The sequence below is a fragment of the Mixophyes fleayi genome, chromosome 1 (assembly GCF_038048845.1).
Source record: "Mixophyes fleayi isolate aMixFle1 chromosome 1, aMixFle1.hap1, whole genome shotgun sequence".
NCBI classification, from domain to species: Eukaryota; Metazoa; Chordata; class Amphibia; order Anura; family Limnodynastidae; genus Mixophyes; species Mixophyes fleayi.
In genome coordinates, this window is record NC_134402.1 from 139,271,051 (window position 1) to 139,288,631 (window position 17,581).

At 37.2% G+C, this 17,581-nt stretch overlaps 1 protein-coding gene across 4 annotated transcripts; it reads left to right on the forward strand.

Moving 5' to 3' along the window:
- Positions 1-669: 669 nt before the first annotated feature.
- PPA2 (inorganic pyrophosphatase 2) lies at positions 670-17,358 on the forward strand. 4 transcript variants are annotated; one of them, XM_075200907.1, is made up of 12 exons: positions 676-890; positions 7,286-7,350; positions 7,603-7,647; positions 8,433-8,486; positions 8,607-8,726; positions 9,318-9,404; positions 10,865-10,991; positions 14,467-14,594; positions 14,860-14,945; positions 15,220-15,289; positions 15,947-15,986; positions 17,118-17,358. In XM_075200907.1, the coding sequence occupies exons 1-12, from the start codon at positions 731-733 to the stop codon at positions 17,144-17,146; spliced, it is 1,011 nt and encodes a 336-aa protein (XP_075057008.1). In that variant the 5' UTR covers positions 676-730; the 3' UTR covers positions 17,147-17,358. The 4 variants fall into 4 exon arrangements, with proteins under 4 accessions (XP_075057012.1, XP_075057002.1, XP_075057008.1 ...); XM_075200901.1 differs by lacking the exon at positions 17,118-17,358 and having other exon boundaries at positions 673-890; positions 15,947-16,270; XM_075200913.1 differs by lacking the exons at positions 676-890; positions 17,118-17,358 and adding an exon at positions 6,230-6,248 and having other exon boundaries at positions 15,947-16,270.
- The last annotated feature ends 223 nt before the right edge of the window (positions 17,359-17,581 follow it).

The window sequence follows — 17,581 nt, forward strand, 5'->3', positions numbered from 1 at the left end:
GCGTATAGAAAGTTATTCCTTTGCGGAGCATGTCTGTCTGGCTAGATAAACTGATACAATCAATTGTATTACATGCACATAGGGCAAATTGTATCAGTCTGCATAGCTATGCCTCCTGATTGGTTTTAGCTGTCTCAATATCAATATAGTTACTGAAGATACATAGTTAAAATGTAAAAATAAATCCCATCATACAAAAGTACAGTAAATATATAAGAACTACATTGCGCAAAGGTCAGCAAAGACCAGACAGCACATAAGATAGTTAGATGCATCTGCTCAGCAGCAGTGTTCCTAAAACACTTTTTTTTTCCAATGTGGTAACAATACTACAGCAGGTGCGGGGTTAACAAGCATCGCTGTCAACTCCACCTAATTTCCAAGAGCAATCCTAGGTTCTCATGACTTGGCTGTAAATTATTTTCCCAGTTTAATATTATATTTAAAATGTACAATTCCACGTGTCTTGGATGTACTCCTCTGTATTTCCTATGTGATGTGTGTGTATAAGGGTTCTGGGAGTAATGGTAGTGAGCAGTGACTGAATTAAAGTATGGGTCTTAACGTCGCCCGGTCAGCCATTTTCTGTGGCTTTGAATTGTTTTCCCAGCGGCCATGTTCTGGATAGCAGACAGCCTTGCCCTGCCCTTGTCAGGCGTGTAGATGGCAGTGTCGGATAGTCCTTTAGCGGCTGTAGGGGCCGTGCCTCAGTCAGAGGAGGAGATAAAACATGAGCGGTCTATGGCGCTACGGCCGGCTTATGTTCTATCGAGCCGCTTTGACGAGTTGCCCTGGAAGACCTGTAGCGGGCCTTCGTCGGCTCAGCATGCAGCGCTACAGCACTGAGGAGAGGGGGCGACTCAACACCGTCGATTACCGACTGTACTTCAGTAAGTAGGCGCTGCTGCATCAGCTGGAGAGGGTCGTTACGTTCTGTCATTATGCTGTCACCAAGCAGCGTTCTACCATGGAACTCCCATCTCCCTCGCATCAGCGTGAAGTCAGCCTCTCCCCTCTAGTGCTTTCAGCCAGGCTGATTTCCTCCATGTGCTCGCTGCTCTGTGTAACCCCGTCTCTTCCTGCTCGTGTGACCTTGCAGCATGTCCACCTGCGAGCTCAAGGCTCAACTGTTTAACACCTTGCAAAGGACTGTGATCATTTTTACTGCAAGTGATTTGTGTCACAACTTTTTTTTCTTAGATAACGTACCCTAACCAGTCTAACACACGAATATTAAATTGGGCAAAATAAGAACTTAAATTAAAGATATAAGTTGTATTGTGTATATATACCAACTAAAACTTTCAAGTCATTCAATACAACTTATATCACTTACGCGTCAAAAAGCCTATATATATATATATATATATATATATATATATATATATATATATATATATATATATATATATATATATATATGCTTTTTGACACGTAAGTGTAGCAGAACTCAGATGCATTTTTTATTTGTGCTCCCTTTCTAAACCTGTTTTGCTTCCTCTCTTTAGTGATGGAAAGTTTATTTATTATTCCATAGGTTAATGTCACACAAATAATAAAAATGACTGCTTTCAAGCATGGTGCATAACTGCTAAATTACTAGTAGAACGTATAAATACTAGGTCAGATCCTCCAATTACTATGAGGTCTGTTAAAAAGCATAAAGCCCTATTTGAGATGAAAATGGGTCATTTTAGCAGAGAAAGGGCTTTGCTCTATACGTCAGGTGGTCACTGCACTGCAATTACCTGCGGTAATATTTGTCGGGTCTCAATGGTGTTTGCTCTACCACACAATGAAAGAAATGCTTTATTATTTAAATATTTTTTTCATTTGACAATAGGTTTCTAAATATATATTTTGACAATTTTTTAGTATTTCTTTCCATTCCGTATGGTAAACCGTCTAGCCGGGTGTCTGGCATATCCAGAACTGCTGAGCAGACTGGCCCGGTGAAATGATAAGTTACTCTTGCCAATCTGGGCCAGTATGGCAGAGGAAGCTCTGCTATGATATTTTATTGAATGTGGCTGTTATTTTCTATTCCTATGATAAGTGGCTCCAGAAAATGTGGAATTATAGTAAATGGACCTCTATGTATTGGTGCTTTTACGATTTAAGTGCCATAATTAAAAGGTTGTGTTTTAATCAGTTGTATGACTACGCTTAGAGCAGTGTTTCTATACTCTGGACCTCGATTACCTGGTACATGTTTTCCAAGTGTCTTCACAAAATCGCAGTTGAAATAATTGGGACTACATGGATCTTTTAGAATGCATCAGTTACTAGCGAATGATCTATTTAGCCTAATTTACTAAATTAATAATGAGTGCGACATAGGGACTGTGTATCCCGTATGTGACTTATAAATACATTGTTTACAGTGCACCTAGAAATGGCTTCTCCACAGAAGTGCAACATGAAGGTGCAAAATGGGTCCCATTACAAATATTGGCGAGGCACCTAAGACTGTAAGCTCTGAACTGGTGCAAGGCTCGAGTCATTTGCAGAGGAAAAATAGCAGTGTGCCCTTTGACGTACCAAGAAAAGCCACTTGAAATGCCCCTTTAACTACTTTCAGTAATTGTGCCCTGAAAATTTAAATCTTTTTTTTTTTTTGGTTTGTTTTTATTGTTGCATCACCATACAAAGTAGACACACTGGTACCCTGTTCCTTCTAAGGAATTTTCTCACATCATGGGGTCAAATATGATTTTGAATGACGTATTAACCATCTTGAACTTTGTGAATTATATCCACCATGTCCCAAACTTGAAGCGACAAGCAATAGCTATAAAATACTGTGAACATTTTGTGACCACTAGGATCATTGACTTCGGTACTCGCACTTGATTGCTGTTCAGATGGGTGTAAATAGCAGTTCAGACAAAAACACTACAGAATTGCACATACACTGTTTCCTAGTGTACTTCCTTGGCTTGTGGATTGCACTATGGCACAAGGCATAAATAGATGCAGCGTGAGCAAATTCTGTTGAAACTTGTTTGAACAAGACCAAGATAATGTCACACAGGTCTATAATATAGACAAAGCATCTGTGTACCACTTGCCTTAACGGTTGTGAAGACTTGAAAAATTGCCATAGTGCTCATTAGCGTTCTGTTTCCATGTGCATCTGTAGCTGCCTGTGTAGAGCGAAATGCAAGATGACCTCTTGTCTGCATAGATTAGTCTTTGGGAAATGAACCATGAAACTTGCATAAATTAAAATTGTATAAATACTATTTTCCTCACTGATCAGTTTTTCCAAAGTGCATTGCATAGAGAAAATGATCATTATGTATACAGTTATCTTCTGTCTGATGTGAGCTAGAATGGATTACATACAGGGTAAATACAGCATTGCGATTGAATCCATAAAGTTATGGTAGCTAGGAAAGATAACATGATAGTGTTACTAAATTTAACATGATAGTAGACAGTACAGCACCTAGGATTATTGCTGTGCAGCACTGGGGTCGAATCCGACCAGGTTGCTATCTACAGTTTGGAGGAGGGTGTTCCTCTGTTCACCGCCTGCACCTGAACGGGGCGCACACCTACCTTTTTATATATAGATTTTATTAGACATTTAAGCTGCTTGTGTAGTCCTAATACAGTTGGCATATTTTGAATAAAAATAAACATTGCAGCTCTCAAAATTCATTCGGTGGTAAATGTGTGATAGTTTATGTTTAAATGGACCCTTCCCATTTCTGTTGGATTCTCACCATATAATAAATGTAAAGCACTATAGGGGTATTCAATTGTTAGCGTTAACGGGGAAAAACGAGCGCTCCAAAAATATTACCGTTTATATGGTAATATTGCGCGTGAAAAGCGTTAATACGGTAGTTTACTCGCGGAATTTCAGCGAGCTGAAATTTCGCAAGTACCGTATATACTCGAGTATAAGTCGACCTGAATATAAGCCGAGGCACCTAATTTTACCACAAAAAACTGGGAAAACTTATTGACTCGAGTATAAGCCTAGGGTGGGAAATGCAGCAGCTACTGGTAAATTTCAAAAATAAAAATAGATAATTTAACTGAATGCTGGCCCCTCGATAAGGTCTGAATCATGCCCTATATCCCTGTGCTACCTCCCCACACTATATCACTTCCCCACACTACAATGTAACAGTGTAATGTGGGCTAGTTGAAAGAAGAGAGATTGCTAGACTAATGAAGGAGAGAGGGGAGATGGCTGCTATTTCATAAATAAATAAATAATAATAATATAAATCAAGGGGATTTTGGGATTAGACTGCAGCTGAATCTTAATAATGATAGCGCTCAATTTTTAATATACTGGTGAGAAATAGCAAAAACAAATGTATAAAAATTGACCAGACATTTAATTTAACATAAGAGGATAAATACAATCAAAAGATGAGCCATGCAATTGAATTATGATAAAATTGTGATAATGCTACCACATAAATAAGGCACAAGGTTAAAATTTATATATAAAAGAAACCAATGTCCAGTGCATGGCATAATGTATCCAATGGGTACTTACGTGATTGAGCCCGGGAAAGCTGCTAATAACAAGTCTATGTAGTAGGTCCCGTAAGAACAGTCTTAAACCAACCTTAAAAATTTGATAGTCCATAAAGAGGTAGGGAAGTCCAGCGGTTCTCCTAAGATGTACCCTAGGTGACAGAAAAGGGGATCCCCATTTGAAACAACAGCGCTAATTCCACGCTGAAGACGGTAATCCACGGAGGTAGTAGAGAGAGCGTCTGAGCTCAGCTGTTCCCGATGTGGCTCTGCGCAGTGTGACGTGATGTCAGAGGTCACTCTGCACAGGCTCCACATGCACCACCCACCTTGCCCGCTCTGCTGCAGCCTGCATTGCGCTCAGTACTGCACCTCACTCTGCTGCCGCCGGCCACCTCAAGCAGGGATTTTTCATTGTCCTGGAGCTTCACTCGAGTATAAGCCAAGGGGGGGCTTTTTCAGCACAAAAAATGTGCTGTAAAACTCGGCTTATACTCGAGTATATACGGTAATTACCGTATTAACGCTAAGATTTTTTGAGCGCTCGTTTTTCCCCGTTAACGCTAACAATTGAATACCCTACTGTTTTAAAAAGAACAATGTAATGTTTACTAATAAACTTTGACATTTTTTTGTGCTGACATAAAGTGCATTGTGACAACTTAATGGTATCCTTATTATGCAGTCACTGAAATCATACAATGCTTTAGATATATCTGAAATGGCGCTTCCATCTGTGAATTCAGTGTATTTTTATAGATTTTGTGTTTTCATGTTCGTCATAGACGATAATCACAGGTTTGCATGTTTCCTGTGATTATTTTCTAGACTGAGCAATAAATAGTTGCTTTATTAAAGGCTTGTTCTGTTTGATGGTTTACATGAGTCACTTGGTGAAAATCACTTGTGAATCAATAATCTGTATTGCTGTGTTCTTCGACTGTTGCAAGTGATCCTAGATCATCACCGCTTTGGATTGCATACGGAAACCTGCCTCTATCAGTGAATTGCTGATGGGAGGGCTGGCAAATTTTAGCCCGGGGGGGCAGGACTTAACTCAGCAGCCTATTGGGAACATTTAAAAGGAACAAATGCAGGTTACCCAGCCCAAAGTAGCCCTCTATGGGACTGGCCTGGGGGGCAGATGCCCTCCTGCCGCCCAGCCTGTCCCTGATTGCTGATTACAATACAACTTGGAACACCACACTTGAGACACTTAGTTAAGTTGTGGTGATTATACATAAAAAAAATAAGCCATAAAGCACAATATCTCGTTCAAACTTGTGTGACAACATTTATTTTGTTCAGAACATCTGTTACTTGAGAAGACGATCACTCCAGCTTTGTCATCTCACCCGAAGCTTTCTTTAATGGATGCAACGGTTTATTATATTGGATTGATTAAAAAATAGCTTGTAATATTCATATACTGGTTGTTTATTATTGGTATTTTGTATAGTGTTTTGTCCATGAGACCTCAACTCTGGTCACCATCCACTTGTTGGGTTCAGTGCTTGGCAACAGAAACTTTAGACAACAGAAGTGAGCAGTAATGTATTCCAGTCACATTTTATTTAACTGAAATGTTGTTTTTTGCCTTTTTATCACCCAACAGAAAATACATTTTTTGTTTGCTAAAAGTAATTTTTGCTTTTAGTTTTATTCTACTTGTGAGCTGAAGACTACAGAGTATGAACAGGGACATGGTTTACAGGAACAGATCATTATCTGTGGGTATTACCAATGTAAGTCCCTGTAAAGATACGAAGAATTAATTTCCAACTTCACATATGATGTCTGTTAACCATTTGTCTTTTTGGTTTGGAATGTTGGCCTTTTTAAGACACAGATGGCAGTGGCTCCTAGTATCTTCATTTACTAAGCTGTGCTGCAGAAATGTGACCTAAGCTCTTCTTGGATCTGTTCAATTTTGGCTCAGTGTTCGTTTATTACAGTACACAGTTACACTGGGTGAGATCATTTGACTGGGTGAAACTTTGTGTCGTACACAAGCAGCATTGTTGTAGTCCAGATCTGGATACGTTTTAATTGAGCCGTGCAAAATCTATGTTGCTGAATGGCTTCTTTTCATGCCTAAAGTTGTTTTGTTTCCCTTAAATGCCTATTGCAGTAAATATTACTCTCACTGATCAGAGTGTAAAATAAATTGCAGCGTAATGAAAGCCACTATGGGGTACATTTGAGTACCCCTCATTCTCTAATTTAAAGCATTGGGAATATATTGGAAAGAATAAATAAAAACATTACCTTTTGACCAATTTGTATAAATGTTCCCCTGTGTAAGAATACCTATAGTTCATACACAAGACTTTTCATGTGATCCATGCTCATTTGAGACACATGAGGACACCTCAGTAGACCCTGCAGTATTGATTCTTTGAGCCTCATGTCTCAATTTAAAAATTTTTAATGACTCTAAAATACATGTACAAACCAATATATAAATGCATTCAGTCGACCCATATTTCCCATGAGTACAATATAAAACTTTATAATAGGGATCAGTTTTCCTTTCAATATATCTGTTCTACAACTGCAGTCCTGGAAACTCTGCAACAACCCATGGGTTGATCTAAAACTGCAGTAAGAAAGAATTCCAGTATATAAGGGGACCATCTCCCTTTGACACAGGGCCCGAAAACAAAGGACTGTGCGGATAATTGCTACAATTATTATTAATAATTTATTTTCGTCAAAGACTGTTTCCACTTGTGCTTCGTCTGTAATGTATCTTTTTTTATATTTGCTCTATTCTTTACAGAGAATGCAGAAGGTAAATTCATCTCCCCTTTCCATGACATCCCGCTGTATTCAAGGAACGAAGAGGTATTTATTATTATTATTATTATTATTATTATTTGGATGCAGTGTCCCTACAGTCTAACGCTGATAAAATATTACACAAACCCTCTAACAGCTGTTGGACTACTTATTAAGAGGTAATTTTCTTTACAATTGAAAAGACACACACAAGTTTTGTAGCAATATCTGGATTTGAGTAAGTGGGTTGGGGGTTAGTGGTACCTCCCCAATGACATGTTTTGTGGCAGATAAACTGAAAGCTTTGTTTCCACTCAGGAACCTGATGTGCCAGCAAAGAAATCAAAGTCAAATTGGCATAAGGTAAGTTTGGCTACTAAACTGCTTTCCCTACACACATTCCGAAATGAGTCGGAAACCTTCAATAGTGTATATAATGTGTAAAAATTCACATTTTAAAACTCCTTTAGAGTTTGACGTCTGTGCGCCAAGAACACATGCAAGGAAAAGTCGAATGCAAGAAAGCATTTATGGTTGTATTTTGAATCTGATGTATTGCAATATGCTTCCAGTTGACAAACAGTAGCATTTGCAGCAGGCATGGTAATTGTGTATACTTATCGCAGTGATGATGTGACCTTAGTGTTAGTAAGTGCTAAAGTCATATAACCCTATTTGTACACAATACAGTAATGAAGTTCTGTACATGTTAAAATAGTGTGCTGTTATTAATAAATGGGAATGTCACGTTTCTATAGGAAATGTAAAAAAATACAAATTAAATTAAATACAACAATCTATTTTCACCTTTTTAAATTCATTGATAAACTTATTTAAGTTAATGAGAGGAAAGTTGGTGACTCTTTATTTTGCATGACTGATTGGTGTATAATTTGCCCGCCCTGGCAAGTGGCTAATTTGGTGGCTGTCTGAACATGTGGGTCCCATGGAGGGCCGATTAGTGCAGTTGGCTTGTCAATGCTCGCACATTACATTTGTGGTCATCACCCAACTGTACATTCAGAAAGAAGCATCTAAAGTCTAAAAGAACTTTAGTTATTCTCGCCTATTGGTGGTCAGAGAATGCCCACCGTTCGTTTTGGCCAATTTAGTCTCAATACGTATTTTTCCTTTTATCCACCTTCTAGAATGTGATGAACATGGTAGTTGAAGTTCCGCGATGGACAAATGCAAAAATGGAGGTACTGGTCTATTTTCAATTTTCCAAATTTGAATATTAATTTCTTTTTGCATATATCACTGTCAAGACTCTCATAGCTGTGGAGGTCTGCATTTTAGTACATCATATTTTTCTTTTTTAGATTGCTACAAAGGAGCCTTTAAATCCAATTAAACAAGATATAAAAAAAGGAAAACTTCGATATGTGGCAAACATTTTCCCTCACAAAGGATACATATGGAACTATGGTGCTCTCCCTCAGGTCATAACGGCTGCAACACCAGAAAGCAGTTATTGTCCCTTGTCTGTCTTTTTCCTGGAATATGTACCTTTGTATTTTTAAATAGTGTATGTAATCTCATGTATTTATGGCAGATGTTTTATCTGTACTATAAAACATGTTTGACCTGGTAGTTGTTTGTATGCTCTGTATCTTCTCCTATATGATCCATTATTATATTGCATACGCTGCTTTCTCTTTCAGTAGCATTAGTTTAGTGAATGAAAACTTTCTCTATGTCAAGTCTCAAACTCTTGATCAGCAGATTATAATAATTTCTTACCTCAGCCCTGTTCAGATGATCGAATCAGAGTGTTTGATGAAATGTTTAACACACAAGTAATTTTCACACCGCAAAGACTGCTGCATTTTTGTCATGGAACAGATCATTTCCATTATAAATTGAACTGGCTATCTGTATATACAGAACAGTAAGACCCAACTTTGAGAGATCGCTAGTTAGATGAGGCTGAGATTGCAGGATTCGCTTGACTCTATATAAAAAAAAAAATGCATCACTTTAACTTCTCTTCTATTGTAGCCCTTTAACTTTTCTTCTTTTCTATTTAACAGACCTGGGAAGATCCCAGTCACAAAGACAACGATACAAACTGTTGTGGAGATAACGATCCCATTGATGTCTGTGAAATCGGCTCAAAGGTCTGGTTTTTTTGTTTTTTTTTGCTCTTCTCCTGTAAATAGTAATGAGAGGATCTTAAAAGAGAATTTCTGATCTTAAAGCAGAATTCCACCCTAACCTTAATCCTCCCTCACAACTAATGGCACAATAGGTGGCCCTATGTCCAGGACCTTTGCCATTTACAAGAAGCTTGCCCCATTTACTGGGGACATTTTATAAAATACCCCCTGGTGAAAAGTGTTGCCAATATGCATGTAGTTTTTTGTATTTTGGATGCCAAATAAACTTGCTTGGTTATTTTTAATGTAAAGTCAGAGACGTGCTATAGTGTAGATAGTGTTTCCACTATAAACTAGGAGCAGCATTGAATGGGATTTTTTGTGTTTTTTTTTTTGTTTTGTTTTAAATATGTATATTGTATCAGACAGTTAAAATGTGGTGAAGAAGAAGCACATGATCTGTTAAGCAACACTTTCTCTCTTCGTGACAAACTTATATTGTGGCAGAGCTTTTTTTTTTTTTTTTTGTCTAACATTTCAGACTTTTTTTGGGTGTTGCAACATTTTTGTTGACATGTCTTAAATTTGTGTGTCTATTCTTAGAACCATCTTCCTCCTCTCTGCTTATTTATTAACCTTTCTATAGTACCAACATATTGCACATGGTGTTATTGAGAATATATAATCATAAAATAATGATTATTACTAATTATGGTCTGATAAGTCCTTTCCCCAATAGAGCTTACAATTTATATTCTTCACCTCCCAAACACACACATTAACGTGCCATTATATTTTTGTAACGGGGCAAACACAGGGAGATTATACAAGCTCTGCATACAGTGCCCTCATCCGAATCTAATCATGCCACCAGTGCTGTGAGGCACCAATGCCAGCCACTATGTTGCTCACACTATATACAATTTGATGGAGTTATTCTGTATATTAGTTGAGAAGTGTGGTCTTTGTGGAAGGTGATTGATTCAGTCATCTTTGCATGGATCAGTCACAGAGCCAATGGAGTCCATTGACATGTTCTAAGATTTTAGAGTTTGGATCTTCCATTTTAAAGTTTGATTGCATAGCCTAGTTACAGATTTGTCGCTCAGTGTGATTTGGTGTTAGCTGGTCACTTGTGCCTGTTGCCATTTATTTTTTAGACTGTTTGCTAATTTAGCAATTGAAATGCAGGAAAATGTGAGACCTTAAACACTCTCATTTTTTGCTTTCCACGTATATGTACTTTCAGAACTAACGGCCAAATAAGAGGAGCATACCTGGTGATGCGTGAAAATATGAGTTTATTATCTGACCATTTACTTGTGAGCTAGTTCTAGATTCTGATTTGGTCCCAGCTAATGTTAAACTTCCAATCCATGTTCTTGCATTCAACATTGTAAGAACTGGACCACAAGCCGGAGATAATCAAATGTTAAATTATCCATTTTCAAAACATTAACATAATGCATCATGTGTTGCAGGTTTGCTCTAGAGGAGCCGTAATTCAAGTCAAACCTCTTGGAGTTCTGGGTCTCATAGATGAGGGAGAGATGGACTGGAAAATTATTGCAATTAATATTGATGATCCAGAAGCTGATAAATTCAATGGTTGGTCGTATTACTATAGAGGAAGACATGCTTGTTTGTAAACTGTTTAGATAAAGCATCTTATGTGCATGACTTTTATTCATTTGTGCTGCTCTCTTCATTTGAGAAGACTGTCTCTTGGCTGACGACGTTAGATTGTCATTTTTTTGAGATCTGGTTTTAATACAGGTTTGTGAGAAGGTTCCCAATACCCAGAAGGGAAGGTTTTTGGAGAACCTGAGTCTGTAATGTTTTTTGCAAGGTATAATGAGCTACAATTTTGTTTATGCTTAGTCTGCACAGACATTGAAACAAGGAATAGCCCAGAGGAGATTTCATTTGCAGCACTTCTGTAAAAATAAGCTTTTTTTTTTTTTTTTTTTTTTTTTTTCCTTTTTTCTTTGATTGTGTAGATGCCAGTTGATTGTGTTTTTGTAAAGAAATGTGAAGTTCAAAGTAACATTGCGCACAATATCATTTTTGTTCAGAACATCAAAATAAGCTTTTTTGGACACAGGGATCCATGAGCAGGGAAAAACATTGATTTTGCTCTGTCTAACTTTGTTTAATTGCATTATTCTCTATCGCTTCAACCATTGTTCATGTTCCAATGACTCGACCTTGTCTGACCTTCCATGTTCCCTCTAACTTAGCACAGCGTCCTACTAGCAAAAAAAAAACATTGAGTAATAGAAGGACTGCTAGGTTGTTTTTAGGTGATCATACACTACCTTTCACGAGTGGTAGAGGACCCAGCTAGACTGGAGCTCTGATGGGCTAGGTAATATCTGTTCTATTAGATAATATTTATTTTCATTTGAGGGACTAGTTATGGAGCAGTGATCCTAACATGGTAACTTGACTTGAACTTCAATAAAATATTCTATAAGGGAGGTACAAGGACCATGGATTTTTCAAGGACCATTTTAAACTGCTCAGAGAAGCACTGAAGCTTGTAAACTCTTTTATGTTATGTTTACTCTTAAATGACAGCACAACAACCAAATATGTACTATTGTTGGGGTTTGTTTGAGTGGCTTTAATAATACAAAAAAATACTATTGCAAGTACATACTATTCCAACAACATTTATAGGAATAAAATTAAACCAAGTGGTTAAACGAGAAAGTGTTGGAGATACGGAAAAAAAGAGAGCATCTAAATAGTTTTTTAACTAGAATGGTAGTGTGTGTAAAAAAACAGCCTGTCGCCTCCCAATGGCAGGTCCGTTACTTTAATTTGCTTGGCAAACACCTATAACTGCCTTCCCTGGAATATTCAAACAAAAAGAATAAGTAGCTACTGCTCTTCCCTCCGGCTACAAGTCACTCTCCCCCCACTACTTTTTACATTGTATATGAGCAGTACGTAAAGAGGGGATGGCACTAATACCACACCCTGAACACCACTGATTGGCTGTGAGCATAGAACTTCAGTGATGTCATCAACGGTCCAGAGCAGTAGCTTTGTGTGTGATACCAGGAATATCAACCTTTTCTGCCTGTCACTTGTATGTGAGGTAACAGGTTTGAGAGATAAGGAATCACAATGGGTAAGGTATTGAATTACAAGGAGGGATCTGTAGGAGAGGAATTAATTACAGGGGATAGTGGTGGTGGGCAAGAGCATTTTAGTTATTCTTGCTGGCTGACACCAGTGTGCTTGGGGTTTTTGTATGTTAAATTTCTGGACAACCATTCCATTTAAAGCACCTGTTACTTCTGAATTAATTGGGAAAGTTCCATTTTTTGTGTTAATATCAACAATAGTTATGATCGTCTCTGACATTAGTCTACTGTTGCGCACATATATTTTGGAAGAGCAAAGGAATCATTTGACAAACCAAAATGTAAAACTGTCCGATATAACTTGATAAGCCACCCCAAGGAAATACTTTGCCCTAGGAAGGACTGCAAATTAATTCTGGAAATACAAGGAATGTAGCAAAATACTTAAACAGAATATGGTTAGTAAAGATTATAGGAAAAAATATTGGGAAATAAGTTGTGTACACCATAATATTTTACTTGTTTATCACAGGAGCAGGTGCAGTTATGCCTAAACAAGATTAAGGGGCTCCGTTGGCAACCACATGTGCTAAAGAAATTCACTTTATTGATAGACTACTAGTTCTTATATTTATAGACTCCCTAATAACCAGGTCTGTCAGGTTTTATGAAGGCCCTTGTTTAAGTTTTAAATGGGATCTTTGTACTGCAAATTATGTGCTCTATTTGGATTTTGTAATACAGATCTTATACTGTTAAACATAAGTCTGGTAAAATGAGATGAGTGCTATGTTTAGGGGAAAACTTTTGCATGGGTAAAGAACTGGTTAAAGGATAGTCAACAAAGGGTTATACACAAATATTGAACTAAAGTTATTAATGATGTTCCACAGGGATCTGTATTGTAATTTTTTATTATTATTTTTTTAAATATCCTTTAGATAACCTAGGATGTAAGGTTTCCATATTTGCTGATGACCCTAAAGGATGTAGCAGTAGAAAAGAAAAAGATTCACGATTTGCTACAAAAGGATTCAGACAAAATGTTAAACTGGGCCCTGAAATTACAAATTCCATATTATGTAAATGTTGGTCCATGGTAATAACCTTGCTACTTTTACATACATGAAAGATAGTATTACCATTGTATAGGTCAATACTTAAACCACATCTTGAATATGGGGTACAATTGTGGGTACATCACTGTAAGATGGACATTAGAGGCGGTTAACCTCCTCTGATAATAATTAGGAAATAGAAGGTTAGTAAAGAGGTGAGAAACACTAGGTTGGTTTGCTTTGAGGGGGTTAAGACTTATATAACTTATTATAGCACCTTGGATATACCTCCCAACTGTCCCACTGTGAAGGGTCTGTCCTGAATGCTTTCATCTTTGCCCCAACTGTCAGAACGGGAGTTATGACACTTTCTTGGGTGCCACACACATTGGTGCTTGTGGCAATGAATGTGAGATTTCGTTGGTGGGGGCGTAGTAATTCATGCTTCCAATTGTGCTCTGGCTACACCCACCTCGGCTTTGTGCTTGACATGTCCCAATTGGAGGAGTTGAAAATTGCCAGTGTGGTTGGAGGTGACCTGATATGTATAAATCTATTCAAGGTCAATTAAAACTTGTATTGGCATTAAAGGAAAAAAAATTATGTAATTTAACACCATTGGGTATAGGGCCTCCATTACAGGAGTCATATGGGGAAATCGAAATATACATTAAATGATCTTTAATTGCTGCTATGAAACTACTTCTGAATGTGTGCCATTTATTGTGTGTTGATCCACCTCTAACTAATTACATTTTATAAAATGTTAATGTAAATATAGTATAATGGCTATACATTGGTATTTTGTGGGTTTTAATTTTTGTATATGTTTTAACTTGCAACAGTGTATTTTAATTGTAGACCATGTTAAACTGGACGTATTGTGTTGCATCAATGATGTCTCTTGACATTTCATGCTTTTTGTTGCAGACATTGAAGATGTGAAAAAATACAAACCTGGCTACCTTGAGGCTACTGTTGAATGGCTGAAATCCTATAAAGTGCCTGATGGGAAACCGGAAAACCAGTTTGGCTTTAATGGAGAGTTTAAAGACCAGGTAAGACCAGGCAGAGCTAAGATTTAAAAAAAATATAAATAATTTTTTTTTTAAAATTTCTCCTCTACAATTTCACATTTAACCTCTAGGATCTTTAGGTACATACTGGAGAAAACAAGGTTTATGTGTGCATTATTACAAGGGGTAATATAAATTGTGGAGCCCTATGTTTGTGTTCTTTTGTTCGTTCCTGTTCTTCCGTTGCCCCTCCGAAGTATATGGGCTGTATAGGCCTAACTTCTTGTTTCTCCCAATCTTTCCCTAGGCCTTTGCGGTTGAGATCATCAAAGCCACTCATGGATACTGGAAGGACATGGTTCATAAAAAATCTGACTGTAATGATATAGTGTGGTAAGTGTTGCAATTCAGCCAACTACACTTTGTACAACAATATCTTCATAGCAGGCTCCAGTCACCAAGAGTGAGATTGTATGATCAATGCTAATTTATTATATATTATCATCTTGTGACTTCTAGAGACAAGAATACATCGCCTGAATATGTAATATCTCATCTTATTTTATTGTGCAAAGCAAATCTTAAGCTTTTTTGTTTTCATCCTCAAAGCATCCATAAATAAAATATGTTCTCTTTCAATAATTTTTTTTTTCTTTTTGTCTTACAGTAAAAATGTTTTGGTTAGCAACAGCCCTTTTTGCTGCAGTGAAGAAGAAGCAACAGCAATAGTCCAGTCTGTAAGTTTGTATGTTCTTGTACATGATATTTCTTTACTTGCTTTGTAGAGATTCCCCAGCAACACAATCAACTATATAAAAGCACCACCACTGTATTATTTAACGGCTGCCTCTGCTTCTTGATGCACAAGGCCATCTTGATATGAGATCCAGCTATATCAAGTTATAAATCTTGTATACACTCAGTTATTATGTGCCTTTCTTTGCAGGGGACTGGGACACCTCTGAACAGTATTGGAAATGGCGGGGGGAGGGGGGACACTCCCCAAAACAACTGTTGGGTTCTGAGAATGCAGTTGACAAATTAACATACTGGATGCACACACAGGAAAGCAAAATCCAATGACAAATTTAGAAGTAAGAAGTACTAAAATAATACTTGCTGAAATCCAGTTGTGGGTTCAAAAGAGCTTTTATATAGCCCTTTACTGGGTTTATTTTTTCTTTTGTTTTCTATGCCTTAATAAATTGAAAAAAACATGTCGAAATTCTTGTAGCTGAGAAATTCCTGAGACAAGACTACTTTCTTGAGACCAGCTTGATCTCTAAGAAGGCTACTCTGTCATACTTTCTCTCATTTTGCGACCTTTCTCATGCTGTCCATAGGCGCTCAAGGTACTCATTATCACAATCTCTTCAAAAATATCTTTTTTGCAGGCTCCGTCTCCAGGAGAATCGAGTTCAGTGTCATCGGAAAGTATGTATTTCATCTTTGCAGTACGACTCTGTATAATGTACTGTAGAACAATGCATCTGCAATGGGGAGAAATTGTACATAGATTAACTGGTTCACACCAATAATGGTTTATGCTTTAGCTTATTATTCACACTTTGTGTTTGGGTTTTTGTGTGCTGCAAACATGTAAGTATTGCAATTGGCTGAGCTTTGCCTATTAATGTTTATGACCAATGTATTTCAAAGGGCTTTCTGCATTGCCTGTTCAAATAAATGGAAACAATTACATCTTTGATCAGCAAAGTAAAATTTTTTGTTTTTTTTAATTGATTAGAGCATTTCAGGAATTAACAATGGCAATGTTTTGGTTTTGTGTTTTTAACGATTTTTATCCCTCAATGGCATTAAAACTACATGTTCTCTTGCAAATGTTTAATCATGCTTGTTTGTATAATTGCTCATTTGTGTAATAACAAAGCTAGTAATTTTGCAGGTTGCAATAGCAGGAAGCCTCATTTACAAAGGGCACTCAATGTGCCCTGAAATATGCCTTGGTTTTTGCACTGGTGTACCTGGGTGGTCGGCTCAGCGCACATCAAGGTGCATGCCTATATTCTGCTCTTGACTGCTCTCTGAAAAGTGTGCAGAGAGGAGGATGAAGCTCCGGAAGTGCATTGTGTAAAAGTCCACCCCCCCTATCACTAAAGTAACACCCCTTTCATTACAATAAACTTTTATGCCCTTTCTCTTAAAATACTACTCTTACACCTCATTTATGGTTTAAACTAATCATGACTGAGAGGACATCAGGACTGTCTTCATTACATGTGGAATTGTTGTGTTGTTTGTGAAACTTTATAAATACATTTCTTGAAGTGCACCTAGAAATGCACAGCTTGGCTAACGTGCACACTTGGAGGAGCAAAATAGGTCCCACTGAAAGTAATTTTGCACCAACTCAGAGCTGTCTTGGTCTCAGTCATTTTGCAGGTTTTAAATATCTGTACTTCCTTAAGCTGGTAAGTGCACTGCATATTGAATATTTTTGACCTCCAATATTTCTGTCTTAATAGTAGAAGACTTTGCAAGAATGAATTAAATTTTACCACATATGATTCTGTTTCTTACCAACCTATTTTCTTTCTCTTCTAGTTGATTTATGGCATTTCATTAAAAAGTGACGCGACTAATTCCTATGGATGTTTCAGCACATTGCCATTATGAAGAATTTTGGTTGATGTACCTGTATATACTACTTTATTTTATTTTGCATTATTTTATTATGTCATGAAATTTGGTGACGGAGTGTAAATAAACATCTTTTTTTTCCTTAATTTCTCTCCTTGTGTCCTCTCTGTAATGATGGTCATAAAAACCTTTTTTGTTTCTCCTATTTCTTGCTCATATTTTAGTCTCTTTAAAATAGTGTTTAATTCTAATATTTAGCAGAAAATTTAACTGTATTTTCTGATCATGTGTTTTGCTGGATGAAAGGTGAAAGGAACTTTATAGAACAGTAAACTAGTGAATTTATTATGAAATTTGAAATGATGCCCTTCTAAATTTCAGTGACCCTAGACTTCACCCCCTTTTATCGTCAAAATGAAAATATATAA

Bases quoted from the DNA above. Each gene is read 5' to 3' on its own strand.
- PPA2 (XM_075200901.1), top strand. From the start codon at position 731: ATGAGCGGTCTATGGCGCTACGGCCGGCTTATGTTCTATCGAGCCGCT. The intron at 8,487-8,606 runs GTACTGGTCTAT...TTTCTTTTTTAG, and splicing joins GGACAAATGCAAAAATGGAG to ATTGCTACAAAGGAGCCTTT. The intron at 14,946-15,219 runs GTAAGTGTTGCA...TTTGTCTTACAG, and splicing joins GACTGTAATGATATAGTGTG to TAAAAATGTTTTGGTTAGCA.